This window comes from Larimichthys crocea, chromosome VIII (assembly GCF_000972845.2).
Source record: "Larimichthys crocea isolate SSNF chromosome VIII, L_crocea_2.0, whole genome shotgun sequence".
Taxonomy (NCBI): domain Eukaryota; kingdom Metazoa; phylum Chordata; class Actinopteri; family Sciaenidae; genus Larimichthys; species Larimichthys crocea.
The window spans coordinates 26,042,697-26,069,444 of NC_040018.1; the positions used below are offsets into that span (position 1 = coordinate 26,042,697).

The 26,748-nt window shown below is 40.7% G+C and overlaps 4 protein-coding genes across 12 annotated transcripts; 2 read left to right on the forward strand and 2 right to left on the reverse strand.

Annotated features, from left to right (window-relative positions):
• Positions 1-686: 686 nt before the first annotated feature.
• On the reverse strand, positions 687-6,675 carry grk1a (G protein-coupled receptor kinase 1 a). Its single transcript, XM_010732072.3, has 7 exons — positions 5,702-6,675; positions 4,854-4,981; positions 4,417-4,574; positions 3,145-3,228; positions 2,403-2,527; positions 1,501-1,702; positions 687-1,323 (listed from the first exon to the last, which is right to left on the reverse strand). The coding sequence occupies exons 1-7, from the start codon at positions 6,398-6,400 to the stop codon at positions 1,031-1,033; spliced, it is 1,689 nt and encodes a 562-aa protein (XP_010730374.1). The 5' UTR covers positions 6,401-6,675; the 3' UTR covers positions 687-1,030.
• A 1,046-nt stretch (positions 6,676-7,721) lies between these two features.
• Positions 7,722-11,622, forward strand: LOC104919947 (ATPase H+/K+ transporting subunit beta). Its single transcript, XM_010732084.3, has 7 exons — positions 7,722-8,049; positions 9,113-9,241; positions 9,322-9,435; positions 9,541-9,746; positions 9,837-9,899; positions 10,128-10,220; positions 11,058-11,622. Exons 1-7 carry the CDS (start codon positions 7,938-7,940, stop codon positions 11,214-11,216), a joined length of 876 nt encoding a protein of 291 aa, XP_010730386.1. The 5' UTR covers positions 7,722-7,937; the 3' UTR covers positions 11,217-11,622.
• Positions 11,099-20,156, reverse strand: tmco3 (transmembrane and coiled-coil domains 3). Of its 3 annotated transcripts, XR_003462737.1 has the most exons (18): positions 19,840-19,984; positions 19,379-19,457; positions 18,254-18,570; positions 17,650-17,817; positions 16,653-16,832; positions 16,370-16,570; positions 16,154-16,282; positions 15,955-16,047; positions 15,677-15,863; positions 15,354-15,471; positions 15,058-15,253; positions 14,762-14,912; positions 14,593-14,672; positions 14,359-14,508; positions 13,725-13,864; positions 12,246-12,356; positions 11,998-12,107; positions 11,099-11,207 (listed from the first exon to the last, which is right to left on the reverse strand). XR_003462737.1 is itself a non-coding variant. In XM_010732108.3 (16 exons), exons 4-16 carry the CDS (start codon positions 18,512-18,514, stop codon positions 13,751-13,753), a joined length of 2,028 nt encoding a protein of 675 aa, XP_010730410.2. In that variant the 5' UTR covers positions 18,515-18,570; positions 19,379-19,457; positions 19,840-19,889; positions 20,060-20,156; the 3' UTR covers positions 12,483-13,750. The 3 variants fall into 3 exon arrangements, 1 of the variants encoding a protein (XP_010730410.2); XR_003462738.1 differs by lacking the exon at positions 12,246-12,356; XM_010732108.3 differs by lacking the exons at positions 11,099-11,207; positions 11,998-12,107; positions 12,246-12,356 and adding an exon at positions 20,060-20,156 and having other exon boundaries at positions 12,483-13,864; positions 19,840-19,889.
• dcun1d2b (DCN1, defective in cullin neddylation 1, domain containing 2b) lies at positions 19,998-26,531 on the forward strand. 7 transcript variants are annotated; one of them, XM_010732096.3, is made up of 7 exons: positions 19,998-20,112; positions 21,860-22,076; positions 22,157-22,325; positions 22,500-22,630; positions 22,769-22,851; positions 23,087-23,183; positions 23,874-26,531. In XM_010732096.3, exons 2-7 carry the CDS (start codon positions 21,902-21,904, stop codon positions 23,951-23,953), a joined length of 735 nt encoding a protein of 244 aa, XP_010730398.2. In that variant the 5' UTR covers positions 19,998-20,112; positions 21,860-21,901; the 3' UTR covers positions 23,954-26,531. The 7 variants fall into 7 exon arrangements, with proteins under 7 accessions (XP_010730398.2, XP_019109581.1, XP_019109585.1 ...); XM_019254036.2 differs by having other exon boundaries at positions 20,032-20,117; XM_019254040.2 differs by lacking the exon at positions 19,998-20,112 and adding an exon at positions 20,292-20,356.
• The last annotated feature ends 217 nt before the right edge of the window (positions 26,532-26,748 follow it).

Below are 26,748 nucleotides of genomic sequence, written 5' to 3' on the forward strand. Positions count from 1 at the left end.
CCATCGGCCAATACTTGAACAACAGGACAGCGTCTGTTATGTTTTGGTGGAAGAAGTACTAATATTACGTGAAAGTAGTTATACCACAGTATAAAAACACTCTGTCCTGTTAAGGTACATGCATTCAAAAGTACACTGTTACCCATGTAGTTGGAACAATTTTGTCTTCAGACACATTTCTCTTTTTATTTCTGTTTATGCACATCGGGTCAACTGTGGTTTAATTCTTACTGTGACATGTGCGGAAGAGAAGAGGTAAAAATACATAGTATATATATATATATATATATATATATATATATATATATAAGTACCAAAAATAAAAGTACTGAATATTACATTTCTATATATCATCATATCATACTGTATAATTTTATTACTGGATTAAAATAAGTGATGTATGAATTCTGTTAATTGATAAAAAAAAAAAAAAGTAACTCTTATTTGCCACCCTTAAGTAGTCAACATCTCTTTAAATGTATAAATCAAAGGTTGGCATATATTATTTTTTTAAATTACAATAGTAAATTTGTTCATTGATACATTTTGCTGGACCATTAGCTATAAAAACGCCCCATTGGTATCCGTTGTAACTCGTGTCACACACAGAACATGGTGATTTTAATGGCAAAAAAGTATTTATTTACATTGATAAACATCTCTGCAGCAATGGGTACAAACTTATTTACACTTCTGAGGCCGCAAAACAATTATATATTGTGTTTACAGTTATGCATGTGTCATGTCACCGAGCTGTCAGCTCAAATGGCAGTCATATAAAACCAGAGATCTGCACTTTCTGGGTTTGTCGTGAATAGTAGGAAAGGAAAAATAAAATAACTGAACTGTGAATACTTACATAGGATGTAAAATCTATTAAAGCTGCACTGCTGGTGACTTTATCATCTTCAATAACATTCATTCCACATCTAATCTGTGCTGAAATCATGTATGAAAAGTGTTTAAAAATAAAGTGTGACTGCCTGATAAGCAAACAGTTTATATAAAATAATCCCTGCATCATAGTCTCTTACGACACCGAGCAGGTGGAGGACTTGGGCGGCTGCTCCGGGATGTAGTCAGGTCGCAGGTCATTGGGCAAAGAGCCGTTGGCTTCCCAGACTGTGAGCTCCCCGTAGATCCCCATCTCGATCATCTCCTCCTGCCAGGGGATAGAGATGTTCCCAGAGGCAAACTCATCAAAAAACATCCTGTCCTTTTCTTCCACCTGCACGCCTTTAACCGTGGAGAAGGCCCCAACATCGCCAATGCTCTTGGCATAAACTCTCCTAGGGTCTGGCACAAAAGGAGGTGTGAGGATCCCTGTGGAGAGAAAACACAGGAAGATGTCGACGTCAAGCACTGTGTTCTTACTTTCCTGTCTTTTACTACATAATCTACAATGATATCAATAAATAAACTTCAGAAAAAAAAACAATATCATGACAGAGAGAATGTGTATTTTGTGAAACGACTGATTTGTCTGTGTCTAAAACTGACCTGCGTTCAGTTTCCTCCAGTTGATCTCGCTGAAGAAGGGATGCATCCTGATCTCGTCACATGTTCCATCCTTGAAGCCGAACCTCTTGTCGACCTCTTTGGCCAGCAGACCCTCGCAGATGGACCGGGCGTTCTCACTGAAGTTCTCTGGATATACCACTGCATCATTCAGGATTCGCTTCTTTACCACCTTTTTCTCCACCTTGAAACAACACAAAGAGCAGAAGAGATTTGCACATTAGTTTGTACACAAGTTTGTACATTTAAAACCTGCACATGTTGTACTAGTCCAACTTTAACCATATCCGCACTAATTTTTCTTCATTTACCTGCACAGCACTCAAAATTTGAGTGTTGGGAAATGGAGAGAGAGTCTGAACCACAAAGCAAGAAGGCGAAAGGCGCTGGATTATTTACACAGTTATCATCAATAACTGTGTAAATTATCACCTCTAACCTTAGTATATAAATTAGTTAGTTAGTAGTGCCCAGTGAGTACTTTTATATTTTATATTTTAAGTACAAATACTAATACTTGTGTACTTTGAAACATTGAATGAATTTGCTCATAATAAAGTCTTTTTATAGATAGCTATTATTACATTTACTTAAGTAAAAGAACACTTCCACCACTTGTAAAATGGAGGTCAGAGCGTCTTATTTTACAGCAGTATCAGCATCAGGCCACAAGTGGGCAGATATGAGCCATCAGTTCTTAAAAAAAACAGCTTTTGTATTATCATACCAGTTTAGTAAAAGCTGGTTTAAACATCACATGACAAAAAGAGTTAAGACTGTGAGGAATGAGGCAGAAAAAAACTGAGCCCAAACAAAAACACACAATCTTTTAAAAAGAGTTAAAAACGTAGAGTGAGATACAACTTCATACACAGTGTTTTTACCTTCTCTCCTCTGGCCCTGAAGGGTCCTTTAGCAGCCATAAACTCATACAGAGTGACGCCCAGAGTGAAATAATCTACAGAGTAGTCGTACTCTTCTCCTTTCAGCAGCTCCGGAGCCATGAAACCTGCAGATGAGAGAAAAGAGATCGATTTCTAATTTAAATCGATAAACAGATTTTCAAAAAAGTAAAGGTGATTTGTACAAATATTATACCCCTTAAAACTATGATGTATAGATGTAAATATTTATTGATTCCCTGCGGAAAATTCACAAAGTACATAGTAGATAAAGTTTATAAAGTAGTTACAATTAGCCACATCTTCCCCAGCTTCAACATTAAACTGATGCACACAGTAATGCATAAACCATTTGAATCCAGTATTATAATATACATTATTCTGATATGGTCCATTCTGCATAATGAGTACTTTTACTTTCGGTACTTTAAGTATATTTTATGATTTTCTACACTGTGGCATTTCTACTTTGACTTAAGATCTGTGTCCTTCGTCTACTACTGAGTCCAGTCATTCAGGTAACACTGGTTGGTTGTAATGGCAGCTGTACAGCCTGCACACTGTACTTTGTGGTATTACCTGGGATAAGGTAAATGTCATAGAATAATTACAGAGTGAGAGTAAATACTGTAGAGCTGTTGGTTTTGTAGGTGTGGGCCTTGTTCACAGATCCTGCTGTAAGCCACGAGCAGGTGAATGTCAGTGATTATTGTTTCGATCGTACCTGGAGTCCCAGCGTAGCCCTTGATTTTAAACTGATCTTCAGCCAGTTCCACAGCCAGACCAAGGTCAGAGATACGGACATTACCTGTGAGCACAAACAAAAGGGTAAAGTCAAGAGCTGTGCGCGTCACAGATATGAATGTTGACGTCTCTGACTCGTTAACCTGTAGCAGCATGATGGCTGAAAGACGTCCTTGTGTTAGAAGTAAGACACAGAGTGTTCTGTAGGTGTGAAGTGTGTGTGTTTTTACAGACCAGCATGCCTGTGTTTATATGTTTTGACCTCAGGAGGCCAAGAATAGGACATATTATGAAATATCAATTTATTCAATATAAGTCAAGAATACTGCAACTCCTCCCTCTCTGGCATTAACCAAAAGTAACTCTCTTGCTTCCAACCCAATCCCAGCTTCTCTCCATTGCTTTGTTTTAGAACTGATTTTAACATTTTGCTGATCACCTTTAAAGCACGTCTAGGTCTGGCATCATGAGCCAGTTCACAGATCCTCAGATGGGGCTCTTCTTCTGGGCCCCTCATGGCAACAACCTGACTGAGGAGATAAAGCTATTTTATTAATTCATGTATTTATCTTTTTATTCTTTTGCCAATAGCTATTGTTCACGTCATTGTTTTCCCAAATTTTATTTTTGTCTTTCTTTGTTTGCTCTCAGTATAGTTTGTTTTGTCTGTCCAAGTACATCATAAACTCTGTTTTTAAAGGTGCTATATATACATATATATATATAAACTCTTCTTCTTCTCAGTAGTAGTAGTAGGGGTGGTGATAGTTGTAGTAGTACATCTGTTGTAGTGTTTGCAAGTGAATGTGGGTTTCAATCAAATCATTTTCGAGGAATAGTTTGACATTTTGGTTAAATGCGATTAACAGGCAACATCAACACCACTGCCATATCTGTGTGGTAATAATGAAGCTGGAGCCAGGAGATGGTTAGTAAAGTGGACATTGGCATAAGGACTGGCGGACAAACCCTAGCTCTGCTCAATACTCCAGGAAGTCGCCCTGTAAACCCACAATTTAACAAAGGAAATGTAACATATTAATGAGGGAGCTAAGTTTTGCTTGCCTCAAACATATTTAACAGATAAACATAAGAAACACTCTAGACAAAAAAAAAGCAAACAAGCAATCAAACTCTTGTTTTAATTATATATTATAGTGGTCCAAAACTGAGTATCCCATAAATCACTGAACTCTGAGACAAAATATAGATTAGTCGATATGGTCGAGAATACACAAGTTTACACTCTGACCTTGATTATCCAGCAGCACATTCTCTGGTTTAAGGTCTCTGTAGATGATCCTCTTCTGGTGGAGGTGCTCCAGGCCCTGGATGATCTGAGCAGCATAGTAACAGGCCCGCGACTCTTCAAACCCCGGGTTGTCCTCATCCACATTATAAATGTGATACCTAGTGGCAAACGAGGGAGGACATTTTGCTCCAAATATGATAATTCTAGTATAATTACATGTTTATGCAAGAATTAAACGCAATGTGCGGACTCATGGCATGGAGAAACCAAATCTAAATTTAAATGCACAGTCCCTTTATTTAATGTGAATTCTTAATATTGGGTTTCTTGGACTCCTTTGGCAGAGCCTGAGAGAATGTAGGATCAAAGGTATTAAAGATTAAAATAGATGTTGTGGTCAGTGTGTCATTGAGTGAAGAGGAAGAAGAAGATCTAACCTCAGGTCTCCTCCGTTCATGATGGTCATGATGAGACACAACTCTGTTTTTGTCTGGAAGGCATAAGCCAAAGAGACAATGAACCTGCTGTGAACTCGTGCCAGGATCCTTTTCTCCACCATCGCCCCCTACAGGATGGGAAAGGATAGCAGACATGATGTGATACTTAGGCAACAATTTAAGTTTAAGCAGCTAACATTGATGGTGTGTGTGTTGAAGTGTTGTGGGTCTAATTAAAATGTCTTACAAGTGAAAGATGGCTGCTCAGCTGCAAAATATTGAATGTTATCAGAAAAACGAGGCTAAGCAAGTATCAGTACTTCAGCCGCACTCTCATTATTGAGTGTCAATGAGTCGTAGGACAATATTGTCAGTGTGGTGTACAATGTGCAATGTAGTTTCAGCAGTTTGTAGTTGTCCGTTTCTCCCATAACACATATGTTAGGCCTGTACTCAGTGTAACTAGCGTTACATTGATCGTGTTTTATCGAATAGAATTTGAGCAACCTGCTACACCAGCATCAAAATGTAGTACCATTTTATAAACGTGGCAGGATCTGTGCTTTATAAGGAGATCAAAATGTTCCAATGCTGAGGGCACTAATCATATAAGCCGAAGGTGCCTAACAACGTCTGCAAGGCTCCATCTAGTTACTGACTGTTCTTTAGACAAAGGATTACACAGACACTGGTCATAGAAGGCCTGTAGAGACAAACTAGACTACAACTGCACAAACTGCAAACTGAGTTATAGTATTGTGCTACTTGTAGATCCATAATCTAGCAAACTTATGTTGCATGTCCAGATTTTTGCTCTTTCTCTGGTGAGATCCGATCTGATTCCTTACCTCATAACCTTTTCTCTTCTTTAACCTCTTCTTGTTGAGCTTTTTGCAGGCATACAGTTTCCCTGTGGCCTTCATCTGACAGGCAGACACTTCCCCAAAACCCCCTTTCCCCAATATACGAAAATCCAAAAACCAATCCTCTTTCATGGGCTGCTTCTCCAACCACTTCCACTGCAGAAATCTTTTCAGATACATGCTCTCCAGGAAGAAAGCGTAGGGCACTTCCTTGAGAAAGTCCATCACGCTGTCCATGGTCTCGTTGAAAAGATCATCCCCAGCCTCTTGGTGTTTCTCTTTGACCTTTGTGATGCCATTTTCTGGAAGGAAAGGACAAAAATACTCGGCATCAGGCTCCATGTACTGGGAAATGATCTTGCTCGCCTTGTTGACTCGATTTTCATCTTCATCCATGTTGTATTCCTCAATATCTTTCCACAGGTGACAGGGGCCTTTGTACTCATTGTTGGTGTCCAGGAACTCCTGGAAGAGACGTTTGCCAATGGGCTGCTCAACACAGACTGTTTGAAAGCCCAGGTCTAAAGTCTCCTGCAGGCCTTCACATACTGTGATGTGAGGCAGCTTGAGGCGGGCGTGGTACTTCTTGTCTCGGTTGGCTGAAAGAGCTCCATCATTACCCCCGCGGGCTGAGATGTAGGCATAGTTGGCCACTAGTGTGGTCATGCCACTATCGTCCATCATGATTGCGGCAAAAAGTGAGCAAAATCTACAGAGAGAAAGTGTTACAGGGAGGCCAGCCTCTGGAAATGAGGTCCAGATAGCACAGAAAATAGGAAAGTAGCAGAGAAGCAGATGATATTAGACTGATTTCCAGATAAGAGGAAGACAGGATGTGAATTTCTTCTTCCTCCAGCGCTACAGAAACAAAGAATATCGTACACCTAACCACGCTGCAGACAGCCAGTGTTTCCCTCAACGAGCCTATCACTAAACCTGTGTGTCCCTTCTATCACACACATGCAGATCTACCTGACTCATCACCTTTCCCCAAGGGGATTTACCCAGCCGGTAACTCTGTAATACTTTATCCTGCACTAACCCTTGGCCTTGTGCATGCTGTAGAAGAGAGCACAAAGACTTAGTGAACATGCTAGAGAGAAGAAGAAAATGAAAATGAGAGAGGGAGAGCAGGGATACATGTGGTATGCATGTAGCTTATAGCTTTCAATAGTGTATATAAGCATGTCACAGTGTGATAAAGATATATGAGCCAGATAGGATTAAAAAGCAGAGGCCTGAGGCATTTCGTATGTGATCTGTCTCTCCGCTGTATTTCCACTCAGCACATTAATGTTTACAATATGATAAAGGTTTAAAAATGCTTCCAAAATACTAAAATAAAAACAATCAGTTAATCACTCGATACACAAAGCTGTGCTTTGAGCTAAACGCTAATGTCAGCATGCTTAACATGCACAGCAATGAACATGCTGCAGAGCAGGCATTGCTTAATTATTACTTATGGAAGATGGTGAACATGTTTACCATGTTGATCATCTTAATTTATGTACCCTTCCAAAACAATCCATTGTCAGGTGGTCATAAAAAAATATGGTTCTGGTGGTTGGACAAAACAAGCAATTTGAAGATTTCACCCCTGGCTCTGACATGTTTTTGACACTTCATAGGTTAAATTATATACATTGACATTGTAATCTTTGATATCGTTGTTACAGTACCTACAATTTACAATTTCTTCTTCATGACACTGGAAAAAGTACAAAGCCCAAATTGACTACTATGTAGGTAAAATGATTATAAAAAAAATTTCTTTTAATGTGCCAATCACTTAAATCTGATAAAATCAGATACAGCCTTTCACCTTGACTGTTGTCATTGGTACCCAACATGCCTGATTATTCAAGGTGATCCTGAAGTTTCTCCATGGAGGGAAGGGCGTCGTTGCTGAGGAAGAAAGTTTACCTGTTTCTACGTCGGCCCACCTGAGCTTCCCTACATGCCCACCTTATCTTGGCCTTATAAATAGTGAATAAGAGATAAGACATGCATCACACTCTGGAGCAAGTTCCAGGGAGTGACTTTTAGCTTTTAACTGTGAAAGAGAATGAGACAAGAGACGGGACAGTAGCACAAACCTGAAAGTGATCTTTGGGGAGGGACAGGAGAGAGGAGAAACATTAAGGGAAGGAGAGACATAAAAGTTAAGTAAAAGAACAAAAAGGTCTGCTGTGGATCGTGGTCAGTGCAGAGATTCATCATGGCCGCCTTGAAGGAGAAGAGGTCTTGCGGGCAGCGATGTGAAGACTTTGGCCGTTTTGTCTGGAACTCTGACAATGGGACGTTGATGGGAAGGACTCCAGAGAAATGGGGTAGGAATATTAACTCATTAACCTCACCACAAGATCAAATATTAAGATATTAAGAAGACAATAAGATTTGCTCAAATGAAAGATTCAGACTTTCTGTCCTGCCCAGGTGTCCAGCATATCCAAAATTTCCCTTTTTTTGTTTCCAGACAATGTTTTCTTGCTGCTCTAATAGTTCTAATAGTAAAGGATGTCTTCACAGCCAGTGGCAAATCAAAACTATTTTCAATGGACATACAATATGGGCAGAGGTAAAAGAAATAGCGCTACTCCAAAAGAAATATTGCATTGCAAATAAAAGTACTGCGCCCAAAATGTCCCCGAAATCAAGTATTTAAGTATAAACTGTACCTAAAGTTATACTTTAACTACTCATCATCTAGCTCTTAGTGTTATATTATTATGTATCATATTAATAGATTTTTATTACTATTATCAAAGCCTTAATGTGTAAGCAGCATTTAAATGTTGTAGCTAGTTGGGGTGAAGAGATTTTGAACTACTTTATACATTGTTAGGTAGTTTCTAATCTATAACAGGTATTTATATATATGTAGTAAATGTACTGCAGTAGTACTACATACCACATACATGTGACTCTGTAGGCGTGTGTGCCTTGACGACGAACACATCATGTACTTGTATGTACCATTCTCTGTGACTTTTTCTGTCCTTTCAGTATCACCATAGTGAGGCGTATGTTTGTAGCATGTGGGCAGAGAGAGATAAGCCTGCTGTCGTGCGATTGTCTGAGTCTTTCCCCCGTTATTTGATCTTACAATCAGATTAAACTGAACCCATATCAGCACAGGACACCATGACCTCTGCAGATGTAGACACGCACCTTCACAGCTCTCCTCTGTGTCATGAGTGTTTTCGCATTAAGCACAATTACTTTGCTGGCGTATCGTGTAAACAGAGGAAGGATTATTTTATTGCTGAGGTTAAAAAAAATGTCCAACAACACCTATCAAGACAGGATTTTACAAAACCAGAGAGACAGTAGGACAAAAAAGGTGAGTCGGTTGTTAACATGTCACTCTGTATCACTCTCTTTTCTTCACAGTGTACATCAGTCTGTATTATGTGGCCTTCTACGTGGTGATGACGGCCCTCTTTTCTCTGGCCATCTGGACCCTCATGTACACCTTGGATCCGTACGCGCCTGACTATCAAGATCGATTAAAATCGCCGGGTAACACAACAACAACAACAACAATGATGATTTATATTAAACCTCACCTTTACTAGCTCTGTGTTTGCTTGTCTGTTCAGGGGTAATGGTGTGGCCGGACACTTACTTAGAGGAAAAAGTTCAAATCGCCTACAACACATCAAACAAGGAAAGCTGGATGAAGATGGCCAAAATCCTTACAAAGTTCCTGCAGCGTTAGTATTCACTTACCTGACTCTGTGAGAAAATCACCATATTTTTAACAAGATCAAACTTCAAAACAAGACTTCTGAATCTCTTGTTCTGTTTCTCTCCTTCAGCCTACAACGAAACAAACCAACTTGAATATAACAACTATACCTGCACGAAAGGAAAGTACTTCTTTCAAAACTTCACCCCCACTTCTCACCACATCAAGCGTGCATGTCCTTTCACACAAAGCATGCTGGGACATTGCTCAGGACTTGAGGACCCAACCTTTGGCTACAACTGCTCCATGCCTTGTGTCATCATTAAGATGAACAGGGTATGTTTATGTTTAAGTATCTTGGATTTTCCAGTACATTAAAACATTTTAATCACATTAAATAACAGATATTCTGTTTCATCTTTGCAGATTATTGGCTTTCTGCCTACCAATCACACTGACTCTCCGCCATACGTCAACTGCACTGTTCTGGTGAGCAACAACTGTAACACAGGCAGAGATATGATAACTTCTAGTCCCAGTATGGGTCAAGATAAAAAAAATTTAAAAAACTGAACTCCTACATTTCCCATGATGCAACACTTTTCATTAGGCCCTTCTTTCAAACTAAAAAAAACACGCTGTGCCATTTTCTTAGATTTGATGATGTAAAAAAAAATGTTGGAGTGTCCCAATAAATATGATTGTTTTTGCATTCAGGACGGACATGAAAATGTGGAAAAAATGGAGTATTTCCCAAACAAGGGAATTATGGATCTCTCTTACTTCCCTTACTATGGCAAACTGGCACAGGTGAGCAAGTAAAACACACAAAGACTGAAAAACACCACAACAAGATAGGTTTGTGTCATTAAAATGTCCTCTGGAAGAGAGGAACAAGTGGACAAAGCGGACAATGGTTCACCAGACACTTGAGTTATGCCGAACTTTCAACTGTACTAAAACATTTATGGTGCATATACTGCACCTGAAAACTACAATTACTACAAACAGGTCAAAAACAGTCAAAGTTTAAGAGTTCAACAAACAGATGTTAATGAAAAAATGTAACTCAAGTTATTAATAATTCATTTATGAATTAAATATAACATAACAACTTCCAGTTAGATGAAAAGATTGTTGCATGTCTCACGTCTGTCTGGTAAATATGTATTTGCAACAAGCAGGAGGAAACAGCTCGCCTGGCTCCGTCCAATGTTGACAAAATCAGCCTACCACCAGCTCTGCAATCAAAAAATTAAAATTACAATTACAGTTAGCAAATTCCCATAATCTCTGTGTAGTGCAGTCTCACTTTGATGACAAGACCTGTCACATAACTCCCCATACACTTTGTTTTTTGCACAGATTCAACAGATTTATGAGAGCCCGGCTAGCTGTTTCCACCTGTTTCCATTCTTTATGCTAAGCTAAGCTAAGTTAATGTCTGGTAGCAATGGCTTCATATTTAGAGTGGTATTAAACTTCTTGTCTGACCCCCAGCATGAAATCAAACTACCGTATTTCACAAAATGTTGAATTATACCTTTAAGTTTCATCAACATGTCACAGGAAAATAGAAAAATAAAACAAATCAAACACACAACAGTAACCAACAGTCTACATTGTCTCCTCCCTCCTTTTCTTCAGCCTACTTACGTGAACCCGTTGGTGGCTGTTCGGTTCAGCCTGGTCAAAGAGAAGTCAGCTAAGATCCAGTGCAGAGTGGTCTCCGATAAGATCAGCTATGAGAACTTCTACGATCCGTTCGAGGGAAAAGTCATCTTCGAGCTCAAAGCACTGAAATGAGAAACAGACGGTTCTCACATATCCCATAATCATGTTTGTTGATATCAAAGATAGATCAGGTGTCTACAGATCAATAGTGACTAATATTTTAACAACATTTAAACGCTTGTATTCAAACTTATCTCAACGGGCCCACTTGTAAATCTCTGTGCTGTGTGGAATGTTTATATATCAACATGATTTTATCCGAGTGATTCAGGAACTTTTCTATCATTTGATTTTACCATGACTACTATTATTGTGCTAACAACTTTGACCTCTGTCTGCATGTCTCCTCCTCTCCCCTCTTCAAACTCAAGAAAGTAGACACAAAGATCTGAAAATGTCAGCTCGATTATTGAGGTGGATTCAAAACAATGCAGAACATGTTCTTACAAGTCTTTCTCAATAAAAAAATTCTTTCCAATTTTTGTTTGCTCTCAAGAGTATTTGTTCCCAGCACAAGATTTAGTTATGTATCTGTTATAAAGCTCACAAATCACAAAAATCTATTCAGGTACAGTCTGTAGAGTATTTCTAAGTACTACTGCCCGCTAATAGGATGATGATGGTGATGAGGTTTCTCATAAATCTGCTGACTGCAGAGTTTGTGGGTTATCAGCTTAGACCGTTCAGGTCTGTCGAAGAGTCTAGGTCATTACCAGTAGCACGCTATAAAAGGCAGCCAATTTCCTCCAGAAGTGGCTTCTATCAGGAACACACTTTGCCCATGGTGCACGGTATTTTTCACTCTTGTAATGTCTTATTGTTGGTGAAATAAAAGCATGTGGTTGGTCTGCACATGCCTCAAGCCTCCTGCTTTCCAGCCACTACACAGCAATTCAACAACCCGTAACTCTTGATGGTCTGATGGAGGCAAGCCTTGAAACTCCAAAAGTTTTGGTGATATGCCTGATGAAAACACATACATTTCTGATGTGACAGGAGAAGAAACTGAGTAGCAGACATAGATATTAAACTCAAAATTCTTGAATAAAATGTTGAAACATAAAAAAAAAAAGGTAAAATTGTTTAGAAATATTGCTGAACTTGTGCCATCATAGACAGCAGGTCGTCCTATTATTCTTTGTTGAAGTAGATACGACAGATGCGTCCTCGGTGGTCAGCAATGATTCACTGATCAGAAGCTGTTGTTGTATCCTATAAAGTCATGACACAAGAAAGATTCAGCTTAAAAGACAGAAGACAGAATTATGATGAGGACCTGGTAAATTCATGTTTTCCCAGAAACAACCTACAACCTAAGAACAGAGAAGAACAAATCAGTACTTTGTATTTTTAATAAATAAGTGACTTAAACAATTTAAAAATACATGAACATTTTGAATTTTCTTTCTTGACCAACAATAACAAGTATGTAAACTCAAATCACTGAACAAAGCAAAGAAAAACACCTCTGTGTTAACATACTGCAAAAGGAAACATAAACCAAAACAATTCACGTACACGGCTACATACATACTTTTAAATAGCACGTTATGGAAGATAAGACGAGGACATGAACAGCATGAAATGCCACAGAGACGCTCTCCCCCCAGTTTAGTGCAGAGCAGCCTTGAGCAGGCACGGAAAGTTTTGACATTCAATGGTAACTAGTGCGGGATTTTTCTTTGAATGCAACATCAGTAAATAAATTCCGATGAGTGTGTTCAGCTCAGTTCTTGTGAGCTGCTGTCTAATATTTCATTAACTCCATTTCTGACTTTTCCTAATGTGAAAAAGAGAACACAAAATCGACAACAATGAACAGACAAAGAAAATACAGTCTCTGTAAAAGGTTATTGTAGTTTTTAGGTAACACTAACAGTGTAACCACACCTATATTCACAGTAGTACAGAGATCAGAATAAACTACAAGTATCATGTATTAAATACAGCAGGTTTGCACTTCAGTAAGAATCCAAATGTGCACTAATGTTAATTTGAAGTTAAAAAGGCAGAAATGCGAGAATGGGGACAATCGGAAATTACACACAGAAATCTATGAAAAAAATAAAACGAAAAACAACATGAAGTTAAACCTTCAGATTTGGTCCCTGTGATTGTTACAAGAAAATGGAGAAACCTTTGGGTTGAAAGTGCAGACACGACTGCAACATTTTAAAAAAAATCATTCATAGAGCTGGTGGAGAGCTTTTCTTCATGAGAAAGTGCAAATCATCAGAACCGGAAGGATATCAAGTACTTGTGCTATCAGGCAGGTGTGCTTCCTATCAAGGATTGATGAAAAACCCTTATACAGTGTCAGTACCTATAGACACTGGTGAGGAGCATGGATAGTCCAAATGTAACAGATGATATACAGTAGAAGAGGCATTGTTCAAGAAGTCAAAATGTAGCTGCTGCTGATGATGATGAAGCAGTAACTGAGAATAAAGAAGAAAATTTGGTCCAACAGGCTGCGTCATATCATTGTGTGCGTTCACATGGAAGTCGTTCTGAACGGACAAATAAGACTTTGACGTCCGCTTCTTGTGATGCTGCTGCTGGCTTTGTTACACTGGGAACCTTTTTCGGCCTTGAAGCTGGTCTGGTCATGTGATCGTTTTGCGTTCGGCCCGGGGAACCCATCTGTGTGTGGTGACTCTCCACAGCAGAGGTGCCAGTAACAAACTTAACGTGGTGACACTGAGAACCAGCAGGTACACCTGAGCAAAGAGAGACACTACATGTTAGTTATTATTACCATATATGTCTATGTGTACGACGTATCTAAATATGATGACAACAGTAATTTGAATATTTTTTTTTTTAGAGTCAAAACAATTTTACAATTTTAATTCGACTGTCTGATTGCCAACAGTTTCTATATTTAAATAATCATTACAGTGTTTAATCAATTTATTCTCTAAGTGAAGCATCTCAAATGTGAAGATTTGCTGCTTTTTCGTGGTTATTATAAGTTTAATCTGAATGTTTTTGCATTTCCGGATGTACGTGTCACTATGTTATGTCATCCGGCATTGAGAAGAACTTGGTATTTTATGGATCAAACAATCTAAGAGCACTTTTCAAAACAAAGGTTACAGAGTGCTTTAAGCAAAGCAAAGAAATAAAAAAGAAATGAACTGAACTAGAATAAAACAGATTAAACTAAATTTGTACTGAATATAAAAATGGATCTTGAATAACTGTCACTGACCTCTCTGGAGATGATGCCAGCACGACGTGCACGGCTGCTCAAGACGAAGGAGAATTCGCTGACCTGAGCCAGACCAGCTGAGACAACCCACCGTATGTGTCGAGAGCTCGGAGGCAAGATCGCCGACAACACCAGTACGGCCATCACAAACTGAAAGGAAAAGAAGAAGTAAGGTAGAGTAAGGAGGAAGTGGGAGTGTGGCAAAGTTGAAGAGAAGAGAGGACAGTGCTCTACCTTCATTATAACGAGTGTGAGCGTCAGCACCAGCAGAATGGTGAGTTCATACAGCACGAATGTCGGGAACACGTGGAGACCTGCAGCATCACACAAACATACCAGATCAGTCTCACTGCCAACGGTGCAAACGTGATAATAAATCTGTCGCAAATCTGTCGGATCTGACCAATAGAGGCGAAGAAGATGATGGCGAGGAAATCTCTAATTGGTTCGATGCATCCCATGACCTCCGTGGTAACCATGTGACCCTGTGTGGACAGCAAAGCGCCAGCCAGGAAACAGCCCAGCTCCATAGAAACATCGAAAAACTCTGTCACCTACAGCGCAAGTCGCCAAGAGAAACAGCTTTATCATCACAGGAGGTTAAATAAGACGACATTTGTAGAGACATGCAGGAAAGTTAAAGCACTGACAGGACAGCTGTTCTTCTAAAAATAAACAACTAAAAAGCAAAATGCGTACTGTCAGCATGAAAAAGACAAAAGCTGCCATCCCCAGCACCAGGATCTCCTTGTTGCCTTTGCTCTCGACATGTAGTTTCTTGTAATAAGGGCCAATCAGGAATGATTTGAGTAACAAACACAGCAGCAGTACAGCAGCCAGAGAGACCAGGACCTGGGCCAGGAGGTATAGGACGCGGAGACTTCCAAACAGGAAGCTGTGTTTTACAGAAAGGAACAACAGATTTAAAACAGCTGTGTGTGTGTGTGTGTTTAGTTTGGAGAAGACACATGCAGGGAACAAAAAGACAAACTGACCTGTCCAAGTCTCCACTCTGTGCCTGGATAAGTGTAGGCATGACAGCGATGAAGAGACCGAGCTGAACATCTTGCATCACTAACATCCCAAGGAGAACACTGCTGTAGTCCAGATCGCCTATCTCACACACAAACACGCACAAATGTTGCATGTTGTCTTTGTGGTACGTGTTCAATTCCCCCTCAGAATAAAGCCTCTTTGTATTGGCTAACAAGTCTGATCGCAAGTGAAATAAAGGCAAGCTTTCTTATCGTTTACATGCTACTTTAGTACTAAAACAGTACATCCATGTTGATGTACGTGCACAGACGTACCTACGTACCTTCTTTGTCCCCTCTGCTTCCCCCTGCTAGGAAGCGAGACACTAGAGGAGTGCTGGACAGGGAGAGACAAGTGGAAATGAAGACAGTCTGGGTGGGTCGAATACGCAGGACTTGTCCCCACAACAAACCAGCTCCTATCATCAGTAGAGTCAAGTAGCACGACCCCTGAACTGATGTCTTCCATACCTACACACACACACACAAAACTAGTGTGAGTTTATTTTTCATGCAGAGTCTTAAAAATGGATATTATCGTACAGTTTTCATCCTTGTTTACCTTTCGAAGGCGCTCAGGTGAGAACTCCAATCCCACCACAAAGAGAGTAAAGAACACACCGAGCTCGCCCAGAGTCTCCACCTGCACCATAGACTGCAGGACATAAAGACAGACGCTGACATGAACAACCAGCACACAAAGTAAATTATTAAGATGAGCCGTTGTTCTTAAAGTCCATTCTGACGCTGCAAACACACACCTTGATGCTGTTAAGGCCAGAAGGGCCGAGTAGGACCCCGCAGATGATATATCCAAACATGGGAGGAAGACCGACCAGAGTACAAATCCAACCACAGGGCAGGGACAACATCACCACCGACACCAAGTCCTGCACGTACAGGAAAAAGACGGGGGTCAAATTTTGGTACAGGTTAACTCCTAAATAAAGCAGGAGGACTGAGAGGAACAAACTGACCTTGATGAAATGATGATCTGCTCTCGGCATTGTGGAGTCACGTGGTTTGGTCAGGACGTATTGGTTGTTCTGTGAGTCGATGAGCATGCTCAGTCCCAGGTCATCCTCCACTTCTTTCTGCCGGGACTTGTTCTTCCTCTTCCCTCCGTTCTCCTCGTCCTCCTCCACTCTCAACACCGCCTCCACATTTACTCCCTTCATCTACACAACCAGCGAGTATGAAAGTGAGGCAGAGTTTGATAGTGTATTTGCAATTGCTTGATTGTGTAATGAGCCACTGTACCTGTTTGTTGTTGTCAAAGGCGTGCTCCTCAATTTCCTCCTCGAGTCGGTCTGCTGCCTTCCTGACGTCCTCCAGGATCTCATCCAGCATGGACAGAGTCTTGTTCTGGGCTAGAGCGCTCTTAACAGCCTCCTGCTGGTGTTTCTCAGCAGCGACCAGCTCCACATACTCCTGCTCTTCCTGAAGGGTGAGAACAAAACCCAGCAGACAGGTATGAGTCAGCAAGTGGACGCATGTGGAAAAGAAACTTTCTCTCACATATTTTTACTGATTTGAATCACATGCAATACACAAATGTTCATAAAATGTATCATTTTTTTGCAGACCGATAAAACGCAAACATCCCTCCCCTCCTACTTGCCACATCTACATAATTCCTAAGGAATGTTGTTCCTGGAGTATTGCGGTAAAAATCGCTGGAAGTCAGGTTTAGTAATGCAAGATAAATAAAAAGATAGCATGAATAAATAAATAAAGTTAAATAAGTAATAACAGAAGGCGAATTCAGAGATTGATTGACACAGACTATATAAGTGACAGAAAGACAAGACGAGGAACAAGCGAGGACGCTTAAAGATTAAAAACACAGGTCACAGCACACACTGATATAGCATACAACTATGCATAATATTATTCTTATCTTTGACGCAGAGGTGGCCAAAAATGGTTGAAATCCATCTCATAATATTTATCTGATGTTGTCATGAGAAATGGGTCCAAAAAAAAAGAAAACACGTAAATTCAGGAAAATTCTGATATGAGCTTGTGTATTCAGTTAGTTGTTTGATCAATCATAAATCAACATTTTGTATTATTACAGTTATTTAATGAAACCAAATGGCAAATATTTCTGGTTCCATCTCTTCAAATGTGAATATTTGCTACTTGTGTGTATTTTAGATTGTTTTAAATTAAACATAATGTTCCGAATCTTCGTTCACCTACACTGACTGACGGCATGTTATCTCTCCTGAAACACTGCGGACCCCTGCCCCACCTTTATGGCTGCCTCCCTGAGGGCCTCCAGTCTCTGTCTGCTGCTCTCCTTCATGTTCACCACGTCCCTGTAGTCTCCCTGCAGCGCCCTCTGCAGGCTGTGCACCGCTTGAAACACCAGGTGTTCGCTCTCATTCAGCTCCTTCTGGAAAACCTCCAGGGTGTGAACCTGAACGCAGACGGAGACACCATCAGTCATTAAAGTGTAAAACAGCTGAAAGGGATATTATTTTGAAACACTAGACAAGAATAATTTACACATCTTTATCAGACAGACGATCGATCCCGATAACTGGAAAGAAACATCATTACTTGATTTAGCTTAAAATTAAAGTTAAAGTATCATTATTTAATATGTTATATACTGAAAAACAATAAGCTGCCAAGTGTCTGGCCATTATCTCATCAAGACATGATTTTGGTAATTCATTAATTAAGCAAAAATGCAGAGAAAATAATCTTTAGTTACAGCTCTTATCTCATCAGGTCATCTCTCCCCTGAAATATGAGCTATTGTGCCAACATGAATGTGTCAACACAGAGACAAACAAAGACGCCACACTGAAGACTTGCAAACGCTCTGTCTAGTTCCAGGTTTCTGGTACCTGGAAATGCCTCTCGGGGTCTGAAAGGGTCCGGTCTCGTCCAACAGCATCAGCAGCGGCTGCCAACTTCTTCACGACAACATTCTTCTGACGCAGGAGACCCACCAGCCGCTTGCAGTTGCTGGCCACCCAGCTGTGGCCGTGTGTGGCCCCTTTGGTCCGATAAAGCTTGATGGCGTGCTGGGCCACCTGGTCTTTCTGCAGCACGGCCAGTGCCGCCGCTGTGCCGAGGCACAGCAGCCAACATACAACCTGCTGCATCCAGACCTCTACTTCTGTCTTCACCCGAGGGTGGAGATCGATAAAGAGAAAGAGACCTACAAATGGAAAAAGAAAAGAGTAAGGGCACGGACGTATATAAAGATTATTGTGTTGTGTTTCCAAAGTCTGATATATCTTATTTCTGTATGTCGTACACCTCCATTGTTGTCCAAAAAACATCAGCGACTCACACAATTGCCCTGGGTGCGTATACAGTGAACCTGAGCCTAAAAAAAACACTATCTTATTATCACAGTGCATCTGAAAATAGTCCCTAACAAGTAATGCGTGAGTAATTCAAACTCGCCTCGCTGTGTTGGAATTTATTTAGGTCTACTTCCGTCTATTTGCTCGGTGCCGAAAGCCACGGACAGGTTGGGGAAGTGGGAAAGTATTGAGAGACAGACTAACATATTGTATGGTTTGGTATTTTCATGGGATTTGCTGATAATAACCAAACTGTAGACATAAGAGGAACTGCCAATCATGGAGCGACAGTATTTGTCCTAACATCTGATACAGATAATCTCGTCTAATGTGAGCCTCTTGCTTTTGTTAAGTCATCTCAAGATGACAATGTAATCTTCAGCTGAAAAACAGCTGTGTGTACACACCTGTGGCCTGCTTTGACTCGCTAGATAGCACCTCGTCATGCTGTGTCAAGTGCAGATTACTTGACTGAGCATGTCACATACAGAATAAGTATTGCTCACTATTCTGTTTAATGTGACATTGCTTTTCTGTCTATGCTCGGGACAAAGTGTCGCCCTAACCGGGACATCAAGTGTGTCCTCACACATTAATATTTCACTATGACCGCATGACACCATGATGCATCTAACTCACACCCGAGCTGGACCGCACCTTTGTGAGCATGAGTCAGGCTGAGGAGTGTTTACTTTCCAAGCTCCTTGTCTGTACTTCTGCCTGGACTGCAGCCACTCTGTTAAAACGACAGCATTCATAAACACGTTAGGTGGATTAATCACATTTCATGAACTGATCACAACATTGGTCATGTTAGAGCTTAATCTGAAATGTAACTAGTAACTATGGGGGGGAAATAAATGAAAAGTAACATACGAGTACTTGAGTAAGATACATGTCACAGTTGGATAAATTGACTTTCTACCTCTAAAGTTTTGACCATAATATTGCACATATTTGCATATCCAAAACATGATGCCATCCCTACAACTAAACATCATCCAAAGCTGAGCACAAACCAGGAAATCATGCCTCCAAAAACACATTTCAACCGTGCACATCAGTGTAAACAGACACATAAATTAAAAAATATTTTTAAAAAAAACACTGCAAAATACCTGCGAAATATGTGCACTGTCCCGGCGTTTAAGTCCACGACACGACACGACTGAAGGAGAAGCAGAGGAGGAAGAAGAAGAAGGGAACAATCATGCTGTTGTACCGCACCACCACCACCTACTACACCCCTCCTCCTCTGCCACATAGCTGAAGCCAGCGTCGATGCAGGCGGGCGGGCAGGCGTTCACCAATTTACTCGGAGACCAACTTCATGTTTACCTCCGCCAACATTATCCGCGCTAGCAATGGGATGCTAACGTCACGTCGCCCAGGTGAGGTACGCGGTTGTTGTTGTTGTTGTTGTTGTTGTTGTTGCAACCCTGCAGAAGTTGGACTAGTTAAAAAAAAAAAAAGTGTGTATAAAGTTCAACCTTGTTTCGGAGCTGTGAGTGAGTAAAGCTGAGTTACAGCTCGCATTCCTCCTCGGAGCTGTCAGAGCAGCCGCAGCCAGCTGAGTCCACACACACACACACACACACACACACGGTCCTGTGACAACAAGAGCTGCCGTGCACGGTAACTTTTTAACTTTGTAACTTTTTAAACACACCACTTTGACACCAGACTGCAAGCTCAAATTCAGAACAAGCACGCTGCGTTTCGTTTGCTGGATTTCTTTTTTTTTTTTCTTTTCAGATTACTTCCGAAACATCTTAATCAGCTTTGATATGGGAGTTGTAGTTTTCTGTTTTTCTGTCAGGTGCACTCTGTTTAAATCAGCGTTAACATATATTGTACGGTATTCGTGTTTGTTGAAAACAACGTGGCTTAAATAAGTTAAAAGCTTCAGTTTCATCGACTGTCTTTCTCTAAAACTACTTTTACTGGTTGGTAACATATAAAGTTATAATCTGATATTTTCCTTTTTGGATTGATCTCAATAGAAACTAATTGAGGACAAATAAACACGTTAAATCTCTTTTTTTGTAACGTGCAAAAGTGTTAAAAAAACACAGGGCCTGTGCGATAACACTGGCTTTACAGAACTACATTTCCCATGAGCCCAGTAGCCCCCCTACAGTAGCGCAGTTCTTGTCGCGCATGCGCACCGGAGGTAATTGGATATCAAGTGGGCCAAAACAGCGTGTGATAAAATGGTAGGTACGATTTAAAGATGAGAAACCGGAGCGCATTTCTTTAGCTCCGGCAAACAAGTGCAAAAACCGATGCCGGCTGTCAGTGACGTTAAGACGGGACACGCCGATGTGGGGGGTCGGGGTGTCCTCAGCCAAGTGTCGCATTGTCAGGGTGATGTGTGTCGGGAATATGAGGGAAATGGAAGGTCAGTTGTTGGTATTTTGAGATCGGACACCCGCACTTGCGGCACGTACCTTTCCCTTTTTGGTAACTCGCCTATGCTGCTGCTGCCGCTGCCCTGGGTCAGGAGAGAGAGGAGCCTGCAGGATCAGGAAAAAAAAAAAAAAAGCCGTCCCCTCCCTGGGATAACTGGGTCGCCAAAACACTGGCCTGTCACGGTGAATGTGCTGTTTGATCATCGGGTGGGTCAGGTCTGCAGTTCTGCAAAGACCCCCCCCACCACCACCACCACCACAACCACAACCCCACCTCTTTGATGACCGTGTAGATTAAATTAACCCGAGGAGGTATTTTGGTGAAGTAACGGAACATTGCGGTGAAGTGACAATGTTTGAACTTTATATTTAGGCTGTTGCACGCATGGTATGTGTCTTACTTTCTTTTAATTATACAAGATCTTAAAGTCATGGCACAATGGGTCAAGTTTAATCCACATCAAACTATTTGTAGATACAGATTAAATGCAGGAACGGAAGTTTCCAGTCAGGTGGTATTAATGGAAATCAAATCCATGAAGTCTTATTTAAATGTTTGGAAAGTTTAAGCTGTCTGTTGCATGTGTGCATGCCACTAAAGCACAATACAAGCTGGTTTGTGTGCAAAAAATGTGTGTGTGTGTGTGTGTTAACAACAACAACAGGCCCACAGCTCTAATAGGTTACTCCGGCCCTGCGTTTACCTGCATGCCTGCTTATCTTACAGCACAAGTTGAAGTCATCACAGAAGGACAAGGTTCGGCAGTTCATGTCCTTCACACAGGCCGGGGAGAGGACAGCCGTGTACTGCCTCACGCAGAATGACTGGAAACTAGAAGTCGCCACGGACAACTACTTCCAGAATCCAGACCTCTACTACAAAGAATCCATGAAAACCTCAGTGGACCGCAAGAAGCTGGAACAGCTCTACAACAGATACAAAGGCACGACTAATTAATCTTGGCACGGTCTGTTTGTCTTGTCTGTTGCCGTTGTTTTGCTTACTCCTAAGCTGTCTTTGCAGACCCTCAGGATGAGAATAAGATAGGCATCGATGGGATCCAGCAGTTCTGTGATGACCTGACGCTGGACCCAGCTAGCATGAGCATACTTGTGGTGGCGTGGAAGTTCAGAGCGGCCACACAGTGCGAGTTCAGCAGGAAAGAGTTCCTGGATGGCATGGCTGAGCTGGGGTGAGCAACACTGAGACTGAAACATCTACAGTGTTTGATCAGACACACTCTGTTTGTGTAATCTGTGAGCTGATAAATGTGAGGCCTAGAAGACGTTACATTGTAACTGCTTGGGTGTGGAGTTCAGCACTACTCATAATAACAGTATGTGTTTATTTTTACTGTCTCCTCTAGGTGTGACAGTCCAGAAAAACTCAAGGCAATCCTCCCCAGACTAGAGCAGGAGCTGAAAGACACAGGGAAGTTCAAAGACTTCTACCAGTTTACCTTCAATTTTGCCAAGAACCCCGGCCAGAAAGGTTTAGGTAAGCATTGGAACAAAACAAAAGTAAAGCTTGTCATTTTTCCAAAGGTGTAGATCAGTTTAATCTAATTTAAACATGGATTTACTTCATTTTAAATGTGAATACAAAAGTGTTGAAGTCTCTTAATTTGTGTCCTAGACCTAGAGATGGCTGTTGCTTACTGGAATCTAGTTCTCACGGGTCGCTTCAAGTTTTTGGATCTCTGGAACCGCTTCCTGCTGGTGAGAGAGATTTTTGTTACAGCTGTTCACCCTGTTATATTCTTATTTGTGTATTGCACATCAGAAACATTCTGCAGTAGAATATAGTAAATACACAACACAAGTACATTCAACACTTTGACAGAGTTATTTTTTAAAATTTCCAGACTGTTGAATTTTTAATGCACAGGGACGTCTAATATTGTAATCAAACCGTGTTGTTTAACTGCCACTCTTACTACCGTGCTGCATTCAGGAGCATCACAAGCGTTCGATTCCCAAGGACACGTGGAACCTCCTTCTGGACTTTGGCAATATGATTGCAGATGACATGTCAAACTATGATGAAGAAGGTGAGACGATTTAAAACCTTTTCAGGATGAAGAATATCACGACACAGCTCACACAGATACGGTTTAGTAGTTCATTCCACAATGAAAGACAAAGGGAAAATGAGGAATGAGGAATTAAGATACTATGCAGTTATACATCAACTTAAAATGTGACATAAAAGACATTTTAAAAGCTTTATTAAAGTTCTTCACCTCATCTACTGGCTAAGTTCTCCCAGATTTGATTTCAACCCTTTTACTGTTACTATTGAAATAAAAAAGTTGAAATAAGACAAAGAAATTGAAAGCAAGTAAACACCGATAACAAACAGCACTACTTAAATATCATTAATGCAACAGATATTTCAAATTTATTGTGGGGTGCACATTTAGTTGTTGTTCATATGTTATAAAGTGGTAGCAACCAAAGGCCAAAAAGTGTCTGTCAATGTCTCAAAACCGGAAACTGTCACTTTCAATTACGTGACATATTTCCGAGTAAGCTGTCAAATATGTGTAGGCATCAAACTTTAATCTGACAGCTCACAATAACAGAGCCTCAGTACGCACATGAGCATTAAAGTTCTCTCTTATCAGCCAGCAGGGGGCACCTGTGAATGTTGAGTCCCAACTACAGTCACCACATCAGTGGATCACTGCTTTGATTTACACTCAGATGTAACTCATCAGTCCTTTTTCTTCTCTCTTCAGGGGCATGGCCTGTCCTCATAGATGACTTTGTGGAGTTTGCACGGCCGATTGTGACCGGCAGTAAGCGCAACATGACATAGTGTTTGTCCCGGTGGGTCATGCAGCGGATGTAGTTTGTGTTTCTCCCAATTTTCTTTTTTTGAATGAGGATTTTTATACAAATGAGCCAAAAAGAGACTACTTCTCAATAAGCCTGTCTGCAGCTTGTCGTTAAGATTGTTCTTCCAACTGCATAAAGATGCCTTGGCTGGGGAGTGACCTGGAACACCAGATCAGAGAGGAAAGCAGGAGGAGGAGAATCTACAGGAGGGGGATGATGTTTTGTTTTTCTGTTGTTGTCTGCTGGCAAGGACAGACTTTGTAATTGCAATACGGAAATGATGGGTACCCCAAAACTCGTCACTCATGGGCAAATCACCAATGGGTGTGGCTTCGAACTGCTGCTGTGGACATGGCTCACTAACCTGCACCCTTGGCACAATGAGGAGGGACAGTAAAGGTGAACCTCCAGCACACGCAGAGGATTAAGTTATAGATGCAGTAGGATGTGGCCTCTTTTACATTGTCAATTTGTGAATGGAACAGTCCGTTTAAAAACTGCATGTTTTTGTCAGCTAGTGTGAAGCAGTGCCATGGATGTTGAGGAGGGAGAGAAAAAAAAAAGTAATCTACATTATTGTCACTGAGGTTTGCGAATGTGTCGCTCTCTAACAATCACACTGAGAGCAGAGAGAAAGTGTGCTTGCGCATCATTGTGTGTGTGTGTGTGTGAGTGTGTGAGGGTGTTTTTGTTGTTTTTTTTGGGTGGGAAGGGGATCATATTGCCTCTTTTACGATACAATGCTAAATATTTTCGTTTGGTTTTATTATAATCAGGAGTTAAGAAATTATGATTCACCTTGACTGAGTGTCAGTGAGAAAACAAATTCATGTTTTGTATTCACACTGAGAATTGGACAGAGCGGCATGTTTTTTTTGGAGCTGAGCACCAGCAGAATCTCTATTGTTACAGTTATACAAGACTGTACACACACATGAATAAGAATAGTTTCAGTTTTGGAAGGACGAAAAAGTATATCTGAGAAAACAGGTAATGACATTTATAATCATGAGTAGTACATAAGAAGCATTTAGGACTTTTAAAATGCTACTGCATTACACATTTGGTTGACTTTACTTTTGCGGTGTGTAAACTGCTGTACACAAAGAGAAACAGACTGGCACGTCAACTGTTTTCTATTATCCAGGTGACAATGACTTGCCAACTCTACAAAATTGCACTGATCTGTCTGTTTATAGGTTTTCTTTATCATGCAGCACTACAACTACAGATCTACTCAGTTTACAAGACAGTAGGTCCACTTACATATTAGACTTTTTCACATGAACATCTACATCCCAGCCAGAGGTATTTAAACTTGTTTGTTTACACTGTTTGAGGTTTTTAGCCTGTTGCTTTTCATGGGTTAGAAACTGCGATGGCATCATGTTAAAAGTACCATACAACTTAATAGAGAGGAAACTTTAAGAACACTGCTTGCGCTGCCATCTAGTGGTGGCTGTGCAGTGTAGCATTTCTCAATGTACTGTAGTCCCAACGCTACATCACAGCTGGATGCGGTCACAAGTATATGGAAAGTGATCAAACTCTGCTGTGATGACGGGTGTGGTCAGAAGTCTGGAGCCTTTTAACCCATAGAGGTCAGTGCAGCAATGCCTTTCCTCCACACAAGATTTAGTATTACTCTTTATGTGTAATTACAAACTGCTAAATGTATCCCCCCGTTCCCCAGCTGAAGAGTGCAACAGAGGGTAGAGCTCAGGTACCAGTCGTCCTCTTCCAGAGTGAGCAGCAAGCGACCTCCTGTACTCACTTGCTTTCTGTTCTCAACAGCAACTATGCTATCGGGTTCTGCCAGTTGTCACCATGACAAAACCTTTGTGTTGACATAAGGGCGGATTTTTTCCTCTGTGTCAAATTTCTCTGTCCCTTTCACCATCTAACTACAGGGGAAATAATTCCCTTTTGTTTTCCTTAAGTTGACAAACTTGTGTTTAGGTTGTCATATTTATGTAAACAGATGTTAGTCATAATCTATGCTGCCTGCCATGCATGACGTTGACTTTAAGAAGTTGACTTTTAAGAGGTTAGGCAGATCAGGATGGGGGATTTATTATGACTTGATTCAAAGCAGATAAGTGGCAAAGAAAACCGGCTCCATCGTGGCTGTTAAACAGTCACTGTTCGAGCTGGGAAATGTGTCATATTGTTCGTCTTTGTAACTAAGGAAGTTAGATATGTTTTGGTGCAATGAAATATCCCGTATAAAGTGTTTATGACTGTGTTGCAACAGCGAGATGGCGCACGAGCGTCTCCCAGATGATTGTCGTTAACTGATGTCATCCGTTATTCAGGAGCAAGAAAATGTGACATCTTTCAGTATTCGGTTTGATAACATGGTACATTTAGTACGTTTTTATTTGTCAGATGTGTGGTCAACTTGTTTCTAGTCATGCAGATCATTCTTATCAAAACAGTATTATTTTTGCCGGCTAGAAAACAGGTATTTACAAAAAAAATTATGTTTTGTCACAGAAGCATACCGTACATTGTTTTCTTTAAGAAAGTTGTCAATAAAGCATGTTGTTTTTAACAGTCTTGTGCAGCAGTTGGTTTGTTGTTTTTGGTGACTTGTCACTTGATTAAAGATAAACTGAACACTGGTCAGTAGGATTGTGTTGTGCCTGAAATTAGTGTCCTAATAATAAATATATTTTTTTATTTCTCTGAAATCAAAATGAATCACAACATGGCAAATATACAGTTTGATCATTGATCTTGATCAGTGTGTTATGTATTTCAAACTCTTCACAC

Bases quoted from the DNA above. Each gene is read 5' to 3' on its own strand.
- grk1a (XM_010732072.3), bottom strand. From the start codon at position 6,400: ATGATGGACGATAGTGGCATGACCACACTAGTGGCCAACTATGCCTAC. The intron at 4,982-5,701 runs GTAAGGAATCAG...CCCATCCTGTAG, and splicing joins AGAAGAGAAAAGGTTATGAG to GGGGCGATGGTGGAGAAAAG. The intron at 1,703-2,402 runs GTAAAAACACTG...TGTTGTTTCAAG, and splicing joins TCAGGGCCAGAGGAGAGAAG to GTGGAGAAAAAGGTGGTAAA.
- LOC104919947 (XM_010732084.3), top strand. From the start codon at position 7,938: ATGGCCGCCTTGAAGGAGAAGAGGTCTTGCGGGCAGCGATGTGAAGAC. The intron at 9,436-9,540 runs GTTAGTATTCAC...TCTCTCCTTCAG, and splicing joins CCTTACAAAGTTCCTGCAGC to CCTACAACGAAACAAACCAA. The intron at 10,221-11,057 runs GTGAGCAAGTAA...CCTTTTCTTCAG, and splicing joins ACTATGGCAAACTGGCACAG to CCTACTTACGTGAACCCGTT.
- tmco3 (XM_010732108.3), bottom strand. From the start codon at position 18,514: ATGCAGCAGGTTGTATGTTGGCTGCTGTGCCTCGGCACAGCGGCGGCA. The intron at 16,283-16,369 runs GTCAGTTTGTTC...CTGTACGTGCAG, and splicing joins CAGATCATCATTTCATCAAG to GACTTGGTGTCGGTGGTGAT. The intron at 16,048-16,153 runs GTGTGTGTTTGC...TATGTCCTGCAG, and splicing joins CTGGCCTTAACAGCATCAAG to TCTATGGTGCAGGTGGAGAC.
- dcun1d2b (XM_019254036.2), top strand. From the start codon at position 20,052: ATGTTTACCTCCGCCAACATTATCCGCGCTAGCAATGGGATGCTAACG. The intron at 22,852-23,086 runs GTGAGAGAGATT...TGCTGCATTCAG, and splicing joins TCTGGAACCGCTTCCTGCTG to GAGCATCACAAGCGTTCGAT. The intron at 23,184-23,873 runs GTGAGACGATTT...TTCTCTCTTCAG, and splicing joins GTCAAACTATGATGAAGAAG to GGGCATGGCCTGTCCTCATA.